Source organism: Teleopsis dalmanni, chromosome 2, assembly GCF_002237135.1.
Source record: "Teleopsis dalmanni isolate 2A chromosome 2, ASM223713v2, whole genome shotgun sequence".
In the NCBI taxonomy this organism is placed as follows: domain Eukaryota; kingdom Metazoa; phylum Arthropoda; class Insecta; order Diptera; family Diopsidae; genus Teleopsis; species Teleopsis dalmanni.
Genome location: NC_051847.1, coordinates 218,886,526 through 218,900,964, shown reverse-complemented (window position 1 = coordinate 218,900,964; position 14,439 = coordinate 218,886,526). Strand labels below are relative to the sequence as shown.

At 29.4% G+C, this 14,439-nt stretch overlaps 1 protein-coding gene across 1 annotated transcript in view; it reads left to right on the top strand.

Annotated features, from left to right (window-relative positions):
• Nucleotides 1-14,098, top strand: part of LOC119676774 (tyrosine-protein phosphatase 99A-like) — a gene marked incomplete at its 5' end in the record, with an annotated part of 569,905 nt that extends 555,807 nt beyond the window's left edge. The window contains 6 exons of the mRNA XM_038088031.1: nucleotides 10,486-10,775; nucleotides 10,847-11,187; nucleotides 11,248-11,414; nucleotides 11,600-12,155; nucleotides 12,224-12,492; nucleotides 12,558-14,098. Of these exons, the coding sequence (XP_037943959.1) occupies nucleotides 10,486-10,775; nucleotides 10,847-11,187; nucleotides 11,248-11,414; nucleotides 11,600-12,155; nucleotides 12,224-12,492; nucleotides 12,558-13,692 (2,758 nt within the window). The remainder of the gene's footprint in view (nucleotides 1-10,485; nucleotides 10,776-10,846; nucleotides 11,188-11,247; nucleotides 11,415-11,599; nucleotides 12,156-12,223; nucleotides 12,493-12,557) is intronic.
• Between the last annotated feature and the right edge of the window lie 341 nt (nucleotides 14,099-14,439).

Below are 14,439 nucleotides of genomic sequence, written 5' to 3'. Positions count from 1 at the left end.
TTGAGTTAAGTTAAGTTGAGCATTGACTATACGATTCTATACGCGGAATATGTGAAGTGATATACTTTAACAACTTTTAGCTAATATGAATTAAATTGATAGTTATCAATAAAAATATGTCTTCTTATTTTCTTAGAGTAATTAACTACTATTACTTTAAGTTCATTTGTTTTCATGCAGTTGATTGACACTTTGGCTCTTGTTTATTTTGACATGTATGTAATAATAATTATAATATATATTATACGATACACTTATTTTTTGGCAATATTACAAGAGCTTACAAAATGTAGAATTAAATTTGTTTTTTTAAGCGAAGCTGAAAATATTATATTGCAAATATAATAATGCTTTAGATATCGGATTATTATTAGGTATCTAATATCTTCCATTAGAAACTGTGTATTGTTAACAATTTGCAGTCATTTTAGTAAAGATTTTTTAACAACTTTTGATTTTAAAGTTGCTAATATAATAAATAATTTTTTTTTAATAAAGCATTTTTAATTTCTTCATCATTTTATTCAGTTATATTATTTATATATAAATATACACTTCATCATCATTGAAATAATGAAAGCATTTTATTTTTCTACTCTACAAAAAATTGAATTAGATAGAATATATCACAATTATAACAATCTTTTTAGTAATTTTGCTTGTAGGCATTAAGTACTGTAGAAAGAAATTAAGACCTTTAACTTTAAGGTTTTCCTTGATTTCAAAATTAAATGGCCTTAAAATACCTCAAACATGTTTTGATTAGTTCACCTCCTTATACACGTATATATGACGAAATATTGTATACATACTAATACATAGTTTAGAAAAATTTAACTTATGTGTACAAATTTCAGGGTAAGCCAGTATATGCTCAATTAAATAAATAATTTATTTAATTATTTTTCTAATCTTATATTGCGTTTACTTAAATAAATATTCATAAAGTTCTTTTTCACTATTTCTATGTAATTGTATAAAATTGGTTTGATAGCAGTTTGATTGTTTACTCTTAACCTAATTCAGATTCAAAAAAAAAAACTTCCTTCTGTTCTGTTTTAAAATATCTACAAAAAATTTACTTTATTTTATACTCAACTTTTAGTGCAGTTATCTAGCACTTTTTACCACACTTTTTTTTGTTTTATCTACTAACATCCTTTAACTTTAATTTATTTTAATTTAATTACGCGTAGCTAAGCTAAGTTTAGAACTGTCTACACGAGTGGATGAATTAAGGATAAACTTCCTTGGTAATTTGTATGATATGAACATACTAAGACAATTCATATGCAGACTGAAATTTTAATATAATTTTAATATGATTGATTTTCTTCATAGTTTATATGAAATTTGTAAGACGATATATATGTTGTGTAATTTTTAATATATGATTTAGATATTATATTAAATATTGTTGAGAATTCGTTTACAAATATATAGTCAATGTTGCTAAAATTATTTACGCGCTCTATTAAATTATATCCAACAGCTGAATACTTGGCGACCCATATATTAAATGACGTCTTGTATGGCATATGATTTAGATACTATATTAAATATTGTTGAGTATAAGTTTTGATATGCCAAAGTAGGGTGTTGGTGAAGATAATTATCCGCGCTATTTCATTATATTAAACAACTAAATACTTGGCGACCCATATATCAATTGACGTCAGTACACTCTCATATCATATATAATTGAGATACTATATAAAATATTGTTGGGGAGAAGTTTTGATATGTATTGACAATGTAGGTTGTTGGTGAAGTTATTTACCCACAGTATTTCATTATATCAAACGGCTAAATACTTGGCGATCTATATATCAAGTGACGTCAGTACACTCTCATATCATATATAATTGAGATACTATATAAAATATTGTTGAAAAAAAGTTTTGATATGTATTCATAATATAGGATGTCGGTGAAATTATTTACCCGCCCTATTATATTATATAAAACGGCTGAATACTTGGCGACCCATATATCAATTGACGTCAGTACACTCTCATATCATATATAATTGAGATACTATATAAAATATTGTTGAGAAAAAGTTTTGATATGTATTGACAATGTAGGTTGTTGGTGAAGTTATTTACCCACAGTATTTCATTATATCAAACGGCTAAATACTTGGCGATCTATATATCAAGTGACGTCAGTACACTCTCATATCATATATAATTGAGATACTATATAAAATATTGTTGAGAAAAAGTTTTGATATGTATTGGCAATGTAGGGTGTTGGTGAAATTATTTTATTATAATTATATCAAACAACTATACACTTGAACACCCATATATGAAGTACACTCTCATAGGACATATAATATAGATACTATATTAAATATTATTGAGAATAAGTTTTGATATGTATTACCAGTGTAGGGTATTGATGAAGTTATTTACCCGCACTATTTCATTATATCAAACAGCTGAATACTTGGCGACCCATATATCAAGTGACGTCATTACACTCTCCAAATCATTTATTGGCCAGACACTACTAAATCAACTCAACTGCGCTCATTCACTTCGCTATCTAATTTTATTCTAATTTGTTGCTATCGGCGGCTGCCAGTGTGTCTGTTTATTGAACTGTGAGAACCTTAGCAATTATTACTCATTTAATTTAAGATTCTATTTAGTTTCCAATGCTGTTGTTGTTATAATAGCTTTGAAACAGAAATATGCGTCGTAGTTGGAGCAGAGATCAAGCAACATGATCAACTCGTGGATCAGTTATAATCGTGAAGTGTCTGAGAACGTACCTGAAAATTAAAGGCTTTCGTTAATTATTAATTAAATTTAAATTAAGCGCGCAATTTTTTACTTGTTTTTCTTACTCATAAAATTTTCCAAATGGCATTGAAATTATTGGAAATTTTCTGTAGTATTAAGTGTGCTCATATAAGGCAAAGTAGATAATATATTAAATGAAAATTTAAATAATATATAAATAAGTGATTTTGACATCTTTGATGTTTTAAGTGAAGTGAAAAATTAAAAAAAACGCAAAGTATTTTCTAATGCATTTCACTTTTAGTTGCAAGGCATTGGATTTGCCTTGCTTATGATTTTTATGGACTTGGGTGCAGTTTAAGTGAAAAATGACGCAATGTTTTAAACAAATAATAAATAATTTAATAAATTGAAGATACTTGTACTTGTTTAATAAAATGAAAATAAAACGTGTTAACGTAGTAATGCTGATAAAAACTCTGTTTGTTGAGTCCTAAAGATTTTGTGAGAAAAATTTTTATCAAAATGTCAGAGAAAAAGACGGCCCAGTTTAAACGCACGAAATCAAAGCGTGGAAATTGGTTTACGTAAGTTTTCAGTTTTAAATTTGCTAATTAATCTGGTAAATTTACATATTTATTGCTAATTGTTTATTAAATTATTTGTGTATTTAGATAAACATTCTACATATATGAATAAAATCAATAAGTGACTCAAGCAACTTTGTAAACAAATTCGATTTGATAAATTTGGAAACTAAATAAAACGCAATTTTTGTTTAGATTATATATAAGTAAAATAAATATACATTTATTTTGAATATTTATTATTTTATAAGAATAAATAATTAATTTAAAAATTTTTTATTAACCCCAAAAAAACTGTTTTCTACGAATATAACTAATAATACTTCAAGAAAGGGTCACAATAGACCCGACGGTCTATCAGTGCCACATTCCCTATTATTAATTTAGACTTTTTATATAGTAATATTTTAATTTTCATTTTAATAATTATTTACACAAGTGTATAATCGCTAATAAACAATCACTTACTTTCTGTCCACCTAGTTTTATGCCGGTATTCTCTCTTTCAAGGCACATGTCCAACCTAATTAAATAGAACCCTAGTCTGTTAGGAAATCAAATACTCAAGTTGATACTTAAATTCAAAAAAAAAAAAAATAAAATAAATAAAATGTTTTAAGCTAATTAAATATTAAATAAATAAATTAATTTAACTGGTTTTCTACTGCGTCACGTGATAAGTTTTTTCTGAGCAATTATTTTTTGTCAACACATGTGAGAAAGGAAAACATTGAGACAATTTGTTAAACAATTTTTTTGCGTGTTCGTTATATTTTTAATAAATTAAAATGCGAAAAAAATTGCGTATTTTCCCATAAATAAAAGTAAACAAACTAAAATTATAAAAAAAAACCTTCCTCATGTAAAAAACTGTTATCAATGTCAATGCTTTTTATGAGACTCTAAAAAGTCAATAAAAAAACAGCTTTGATAAATTTTATAAGAAACGAGAGTGCCAACAGTAGGGGAGTGAAGCTCAACATCTTAATAAAATAATTATAATTAATTAATTAATATAATGTCATAAAAGGTATATTAATTACTATGTGAACATGGCATTTAACAAAACGCGATGAGTAATCGACACTATTACTAACACTGCATTTATATTAATTTTATTAATTATTTTAAATTATATATTTAAAATTAAAAACTATGGAAAATTTTAAATTTGCTACACTTCCCTGTTTGCACTCACTTATCATCTCACATATAATAGTTTATAGTACAGCCAGTTGTGCAAAAAAAAAATGGAAAGTAGTAATATTTAATATTCAATTAAATTTATTCCACAGTAAAAAATATTATCTACCTGACTCATAAATCCGGTATGAAAACTAAAGAAAGTTTTATATCAATTGAACCCGTAATACTAAAGAGGAAAATGATTTAGTAGACGACCTTAAAAAATGCGTGATTAGAAAGTCATTTCATCAGCCGGAAGAAGTAGAACGGATTGGTTAAAGAATTATTAGTTCACCAAGAATTGTAAAACTATGAAAAAAAATACCACAAAAACTGTCTATCAATGATGTATACTCTTATTTTAACCACGCCAAAGTTCGATGTGCGTTTTCAACTCTATCTTAACATATAATTCAACAGCGATCTGGAAATTATCTTCTTCGAGCCTTCCTCGGGCTTTTTAATAAGTATTTCATACTTTAATAAGTATTTCAACGCACTTAAAATGCTGAAACTCTCTATGAACTATCAAGAATCAATTCAATTGCTGTTGTTGTTGTTGTTGTTGTGGTCCACCTTGTCCTGAAAAACAAGCTATAGAATAATAACAAAACCTCAACAATGGGAACGGAAAGGGAAAGAATGGGAATGGTAAAAGAATAGTAGTTAGTAAAGGCATAGATGAAAAATAATCATTTTAATCATTCAATCACCAGACCTTTCTGTGAACACTACTGGTGTAGTATTCAAATACGTACCCAGAGGTAGACTTAAAGAAAAATAATTAGTTCGGCCATTTAGTTGCAAGAAGCAGAGATTTTTTGTGGCATTAACTAGTGTAGAAATCAGCCAGATTGCCCTAGCATCATGGAATGAGTCGGTGAACTAATCACCATTCGCAATGACTAGCATTCAACAAAAAACTCAAAAGCTTTACCTCGAAATATAATGTATCATGACAGCCTACAACTCCTTTTATAATTTCGGTTCACTGAGCATAACTGTTGATAACTGTTGATCTGGAAAAAGTCTCATTTCATCTATATAAATCTATAAAATGGAAGTATTCATCATTATTATGTTATTAAATACATTTAATGTCAATCATTTGAATTCATTTATTTAAGAATACTTAAATTCTTAACATCTCTGTTTGGAAACAGTATGAGACTTTATGTCATATTGTATGTTAGTGTTTTTTTTTATTAAATAGGGGTATCGTGTGTGTTCTTTTCGATTTTGTCTATGGAAACACCGCTTTGCTCTTTATACCTGTCTAGGTGATCTTCCTGGCCTGGTGCAAAAGCAACGTCTTTTATCCATGGTATTACAACGAGACGTTATTTGTACTCAACTGAGCGTTGCTTGAACAGTTCTATGCAATGGACACTGGAATGAGTTGTATTAAAATCGTTTCTTATCAGTAGGAATTCCATTTCGAAAGACATTCTGGACCTCATTAGACAGACAGAATGGAACCGAAGAGTTACGGTTATAGACTTGCCTGCAGTACGAAAAATGTTACAATGGTTTGTTTAAAGTTTGTATCCCTAGTTTATTATTGTTATTATTGCTATTAACATGCAATAATTCATCAATGGACACAGTGTCCCAGACAGCTAATGTTTAACCCTGTTAAATAATAGTACTGGTAACCAATAGTGCTTAGCACGTTGAAGCTATAATACATTATTGTATATACATTATTTTTTTTTTCTTAAAAATAAGCAGTTGGAGATGTTCTTTATCATCTTATAACATATGTACTAATTGCTAAATTAGTCTTGGCTACATTTAGCATCTTTCTTTAGACAACCCGATCAATTGAAATTGCTAGGTAGTCGTATCGAGTGCTTTCATATAAAAAAATTAATAAAATAATTTTATGCAGATTTCAAATTTTTTAATATACAAATTATATATTATATACTGGCATATTATTTATTTCTCAATACTGACATAGTGTAGTTTATGATATATAAAACAACTAAGTAATGTTAAATGAAAAGTTTTTTATACAGCTAATAAAGTATATCTGCAAGACACTCTGTTTTATTATAATTACTTTTATGCTATATAATATTTTTTTCTAAAACTGTAGCCTCTCAAAATAGTTTTTTTTTTATTGAAATTTATGATGAAATATGTTTGGAAACACTTTTACTTTAATATGTAGTGATTTTTTATTCTCGACCCATAATCACTAAGCCAATTATAAAATTAACCTCAATTTCCTGAAAGCATTGTTACCGCCTGACTTCACTCTTTCACTATGCATTTTTTGTACACCCGTGGTTATATGTTTCTGTGAAAAGAACTTTCAAAACTTTTCAGTTCACACTTGTTCCAAAGTAAGACAACATCAACAGCTGTTGCAGCCTCCACATTTAACATGAGGAGAACTATGCGTTCACATTTAACGAGATACAAATCTTCTTCAACAATATCTCAGATACTTCACACTTCTTTTATGCTTTCAAATAAATTTTCCTATTTTAAGTCAACCATTCGATTCGTCTCCCATGCTCTGAATGCTTCTAGTTGGATGCAATTTGATGTTATATAAAACTTAGAAACAAGAATAAACAATTTTCTACTGAACGCAGTGCAAATGTTTATAAATAAAATTATTTTCACTTACACTCTTACTTTTATGCCATAAAAGCTTCTTAGAGAATTTAATTCTATTTAACGTTCTGGCTCCCACATACCAACCCCACATCGCTAGCATAGATGGATACGCTTGCAGTTTGAGTTGATGAAACTACAACTTCTGACCATTTACGTGTTGTTTGCCTCAAGACATTTCCAAGTACAAGCAAAAGTGTTAGTTTCTATGCTGAATGAATAAAGTATCTCAAAAAGAAATGTTTATATTCTAAAATTTTATTATATGTACATATATTTATATTCTTAAGTTTTATGTTTTTTTTTCTTAAAGCTCTCTGCTGCTACTCTTCACTTTTGTGAAGATTATAACTTTGCTTTCGTAGAGTCTCGCAAAAAAAAACAATTTAAAGTTAATTAAATAAAAAATAAAAATAAAATGAAATTATTTGCTTGGTTAAGCCTCAGAGTACAAAATGAAAACACTTTCCTTTGCTAAATATTTGCTTTGCATTCTGAAGTGAATTTTTACTTATAATTTCATTAAAAAGAAATTACAACACAAATGGAGTACTTGATCTGTAGACACAAAATAGCATATAATAAAAAAGTAAAGGTCCATAAAAGAAAATATACTTTTAAATATAATTATGAGAATTTTAATAAAATTTGAAACAGAGCCATCATGGAGTTCTTGAGAACCCATCAGTGGCGAAAATTCCAGCAAGCAGAAAGCACTCATGAACTGTTGTACTAGTGAAATGTTAATGATGGGGAATTAAGATAAAAACTGAAATTTAAAATGCAATGTGAGAGGGTAATAAGTATACCAGAAGATAATTTGTGAAGAAGAGGATGGGAACATGGAATCTAGATAATCACCAATAGTCGAACGCCGTTACACATCACTAAGGATCGGATTTGTGTTCGTAATGGAATAAAGATTTAAGTAAAAATACTTTGAAAAGAAAAATCATAGTCCAGCTTAGACTATAGATAATTGAAAAGTAGAAACGAATTAAAAAGGATCGTGAAGTTCTTAACAAAATAAAAAGAAATTAAGTTTTACAAAAAGACACAATGTGACTACGTTTGTGGTGTTGTATTGTAAAAAGTTTGAAGGGGATTTGACCTACACCGATTTGCATTCAACTTTATTAAATCCAAAAGCAATTACGCATTCATATTTTATATATTTGAAGCCACGAACTGAGTTATATTTATTATTATCTTTAAGGATTCCTCATTAAAACTATACCTATAATTATAAATTTTAATTTTTTCTTTTTTCCAAGAGTGAACGCGTCTTTATGACGAAAAGAAACTATTTAAAAGTTTAGACGAATTCGAATAGCGAAGAAAAGACAAGGACAAAAATTTTATTCAATTTTTTTTTTGAAATTAAGCTGACCATACAACGTTATTTCGAGTATTACCAAGTACTCATTATCAGTTGTCTTATTAAATATTCGAATTTCTTGATTATAGTATAATTTGTTTGGACTACAAGTACCAGGCTTAGAAGTTGTGCCTGTCAAATTAGAAGTAATAACTAATCGTGTCTTGCCACAAGTAGTCAAAGCAGCACAAACTTTCAATAATTTTGATTGGATACAAAAACTATAGAACTATGTATATCTTTAAAATATATATATGTAATCTATTTATATACAAATTTATATTTATCTATTATGTTTTGTATATATTTGTATATATAAATATATTTTTATATATGATGAAACAACACTTTTTCTTCAATGCATTTTCCAGCTCCAGTTAAGAATTTTCCTTAAGTTCCACGTTCTTTACATAAACCATAAACATTCCTCATAACAAATTAGTTGAATTATTCCATAAAATAATTAATTATAAATAAACCTGCATATTTTAATTAAGTATTTTAGGTTTGTGTTTCAAAATTTCATTAACGAAATACTGTTTTCTAATCGCTTTGACATCATATGCACACAATCGATCACCAATAGATACTTTATCTTCTAAATGAAGTAGATAATGAACTTTATGTAACCAATTGTTTATACTAAATACTTTTGCGTGGAAACAAACGTGAAATGAATTTTTGAAATTATAAAGTATTTTTTTTTAAGTATATTTATCTCACAACGAAATGTGTTTGGCTTGAAATTTATTTTTGAAAAATTGCATGTGCTTTGAAAACATCTGGAGTTATTATTGAAATATAAAATTTAATAATTCATATCGAAAATTATTTAATTGGCTTTTACAATATTTTTTCTTTATATTTAGTACATAAATAAAACCAAAATGTGTAATACTGGGAGAAGTTCATTCACTTGTAGCTAATATTATTTTTTTTTATACCTGAAATAAAAATATCTGTCAGATATTCGAATCTAATTTGAAATGTTTCTTATGTCACATCGGGTATACAGAAATTCTAACTAACTTAACAACTACACCTTAGTACATCACCCAGAAATAATTGACAACTCAAAAGCCTTTTCTACGGATATTGACCTCAACAAAGAAGATATCTATATCCTCACAGGCTAGTTATTTAGGCTGTCCTACATCTCAAATAAATTAAATCGACATAATTAAAGCTTAGACGTGTAGTCATATGGCTGTAGCGGGAAATGACTATATCTGATGAGATAGCTGGATTTGGTGCTTCCTCGATAAAATCTTTTTTATCAGCCTTTCTGTCAGTTTTGCATAGAGACTAGTACACAGGAACTGATCAAATCGGATCATGGTATTTATACTCCCAATCTTGTAATTCAGATTTAATCCACCGAAACAGTATGGAATTTTTATAATAACTTTGTGTGACACTGAACTCAAGAACCACCTGAGATTAATTCGGTATATCTCAAATTAACTTCTATAGACCATCTTCTCTAGTATCTGAGGCAAAACTCCTACTATGCCACTTTCACCAGCTTATTTTAAAGATTTAAGCATATAACCGCACAGCTCACTACAAAATACCTACATTCAAATGACCAGACGAGTATTGCGTTTGCCAATATATCCGGTTGTCCAGATAACAATAAGTCTTCTCAAAATAAGTGGTAGTGTGGAATCAAAAAAGTTTCTACTAACTTACCGATATAGATTTCAATGCCATTAATTTTACGATTAAAAAACAAGATTTCTAAAATAATTCCTTTGACAATCAAGATAATCAAGCTGTAAATAATTTTGCTCTTTAGACTTAATATCTTAAACTTTGCTTACAATTATTATATACTCTATATATTCTAGTCCCAGAATTATTTCCAGAGAATAAAAGCAATAAAATATAAAATTTAAATCTATATATATTCTTAACGATTTTAATTTTTATTTTTAATTTTTCTTTCTTTCAGCAGAAAATGTTTCCATGCCGCCTACTACTATTTAGACGACCCACCACATCATCCCAATGTACCACAAGTTGATTGGGAGGTACCTGTTGAAGTTGGTGGTGAAATGCGATCTGCAGTTCCAGTGAATGAATTTGCCAAGCACGTAGCTTCATTACATGCCGATGGTGACATTGGATTCAGTCGTGAATATGAGGCCATACAAAACGAATGTGTAACTGATGATCTCCCATGTGAACACTCACAGCATCCTGAAAATAAACGCAAAAATCGTTATCTCAACATCACTGCATGTATGTTCAATTTTTATAATCTAAAAAAATTGTTATTATTTTCTTTGTAATAATAATATTGTATCTTTTAGACGATCATAGTCGCGTACATTTGCATCCCATACCCGGTCAAAAGAAAAATCTAGATTACATTAATGCCAACTTCATTGATGGTTATCAGAAATCGCGTGCTTTTATTGGCACACAAGGTCCTCTACCTGATACATTCGACTGCTTCTGGCGCATGATTTGGGAGCAACGCGTTGCTATAATTGTTATGATCACAAATCTAGTAGAACGTGGAAGACGCAAATGCGATATGTATTGGCCAAGAGATGGTGTAGAAACTTATGGTGTTATACAGGTGAAGTTAGTAGAGGAGGAAGTTATGTCTACTTATACCGTACGGACATTACAAATTAAGCATTTGAAGGTATAAGCATTGTACAATTAATTAAATTAATGTGTATTCAGTTATTTATTACAATTTTAGTTAAAGAAGAAGAAGCAGTCCAATACCGAAAAAATTGTTTATCAATATCACTACACAAACTGGCCTGACCACGGTACTCCAGATCATCCTTTGCCTGTTTTAAATTTCGTTAAGAAGTCGTCAGCGGCAAACCCACCAGATGCCGGTCCAATCGTTGTACATTGCAGGTATGCGGACTGCACAATAAACATAATTTTAAACACATAATATCCTTTTTAACACCTTTTCACTTCGAAGAAATAAGAGTATAATTCTTGCAAGGCTGTAAGAATAGACTCTTCATAGACTCTTCATTTTTGTTTTGGTGATTATTTTCAATTACTTAATTACTTCAATTTTTTTCTTCAAATAGCGCTGGTGTCGGTCGCACTGGTACCTATATAGTGCTCGATGCTATGCTGAAGCAGATACAACAGAAGGGAGTGGTCAACGTTTTCGGTTTTCTGCGCCACATACGCATACAACGTAATTTCTTAGTACAGACTGAGGAACAATATATTTTCTTGCATGATGCTCTAGTCGAAGCTATTGCCTCGGGTGAAACCAATCTGAGTGCCGAACAAATTGAAGAACTAAAGAACTGTACTCCTTACTTGGAACAACAATACAAAAATATAATACAATTCCAAACAAAGGATATACATATTGCTTCAGCAATGAAACAAGTAAATTCGATCAAAAATCGTGGCGCTATATTTCCAATTGAATTTAGTCGTGTACATTTGACACCTAAACCGGGTGAGGATGGTAGTGATTATATTAATGCATCCTGGTTGCATGGATTCCGACGACTACGCGATTTCATTGTTACACAACATCCTATGTCGCATACAGTGAAGGATTTCTGGCAAATGGTCTGGGATCATAATGCACAAACTATTGTGCTACTATCTTCTTTGGATGATATCGTAAGTAACTCAAACTAATAAAAATAAATGCTATTAGTAATAAAATTTATTTTTATATCATTTTTCAGAACTTTGCACAATTCTGGCCAGATGAGGCAACTCCAATTGAAAGCGATTATTACCGTGTTAAATTTTTAAATAAAGCAAACAAAAGAGATTACGTGAGTCGAGACTTTGTCATACAATCGATACAAGACGATTATGAGCTTAACGTTAAAATGCTACATTGCCCCAGCTGGCCGGAAATGTCAAATCCAAATAGCATTTATGATTTCATTGTTGATGTACATGAGCGGTGTAACGATTACCGTAATGGACCAATTGTCGTTGTTGATCGGTTAGTTGCTTTACACTTATAGTTGTCTTATTATAATAATTTAATTTTATATCTATTTTTTCTAGATATGGTGGTGCACAAGCATGTACCTTCTGTGCCATTTCATCGCTGTCCATCGAAATGGAATATTGCAACACGGCTAACATATATCAGTACGCCAAATTGTATCATAACAAACGACCTGGAGTTTGGACATCCAGCGAAGACTTGCGGCTTATATATAATATACTCTCGCATTTGCCGCGTAATTTGCAACTACTCAAACGCACTGCATTACGCACTGAATTCGAGGATGTAACAACAGCAACACCGGATTTATACAGTAAAATCTGTAGTAATGGTAATGTCACACAAAATAACTGTATTAGTAATCTTAGTAGTAGTATTAGTCAGAGTAATAATTTTAAACGATTTAGTAATAATAGTCAGAATAATAGTATTAATTTAAATAACTCTACAATAACACCAACAACATTACTCACCACAACTACATCAACTACAAATTCAACAATATCCCAATTACAAACACCAACAATAACCACAACCACTCCCACTTTATCCGTAACAGCCACAAATAATTTAAATTCTAATGTTAATTTTACTAACTTAACTACTAACGCTGCCTCAACGAATGAATCAACGACGCCAACTTCTAATACCACATCAACAATAACGACAACAACAACACATCCCAATGATGACGATGAACTCTGTGCAACAATAATTCCCAATCAACAACAAATTTTAAATTTAATAAATCAACAAAATCAACTACAACAACAATATGTACAACGCTATATGGACGATGATGATATCGATGATGACAATGATATTGACAATGGGAACAACGACGATGGAACTACTGCACCACTATCACCAACACATGCAACATTGTACGGTTTACATATTGTCGATCAAAATCCAATTGATGCGCTGCACAAAATCCCAACAACGCCCACAACACCTACAATGCCATTGGGTGCCGGTGATGGATTAACCCCTTTGTTAACGCCAACTAATCATCTAACACATACTAACAATGGTAATGGTCATGGACATGGACATGGACATGTACATGGGCATGGACATATTCATGGACATGATAATGGTATTGGTAATACAACTAACAATCATAATAACCAACACACACCACTTGCAGCAGCTGTTACAGATGCTCAAAGTCTAGATATTGTAGGTTAGACTAACAAATAAATTATTTAGTTGTAGTTTTATATACATATGTATTTACTTTAAGATGTATTATTTATTATTTGTTTATATGAGAAATATTTTTATATGGATTATCTATATGAGAATTGATTACACATGCATGCATGCATAGATGCATAGATGCATGCATGTTCCAGTTGAAAGTGATCCTATTTAAAATAAAGTAGAAAAAATAAAAATCATTTTTAAGCACTCTACAAAATTGTTCAGCACTTTAAATCTCAATTATTGAGATATTCCATATAAATTTAAGTTACTTTTAAATTATTGTATTTATTTAAATGCTGTGTATAGTCTTTTATATTATGAAATATAATTAAGTTAATTTTTTACATATTATAAAATTGTCATTAGCCTAATTAGTTATTAAGCCAAATATTAATTAAATTACATTAAAAATTGTATACAAAACGATGAAACGATATATTACATATAAAAAAAACATAAAGAATATAAAAAATAAAACAGTTTTTTACTGCAAAATCAAATTTAAAACGCACGTGAATGTTTATGTTTTAACAAAGTAAACAATATTTAATGATATACACTTACTTTATTAAGGACAAAAAAGAATGCTGCTCATTCCATACTTATCCTTTGGTATCTATTCTCTTCGATGTGTTCTAGAAGAATAGTCATAAGAGAATAGTCATAGGCATAAGAGTTCTTGTTTTTTCTTTTCAAAGCAATGCAGAGATCAATAATTTTACTAATATT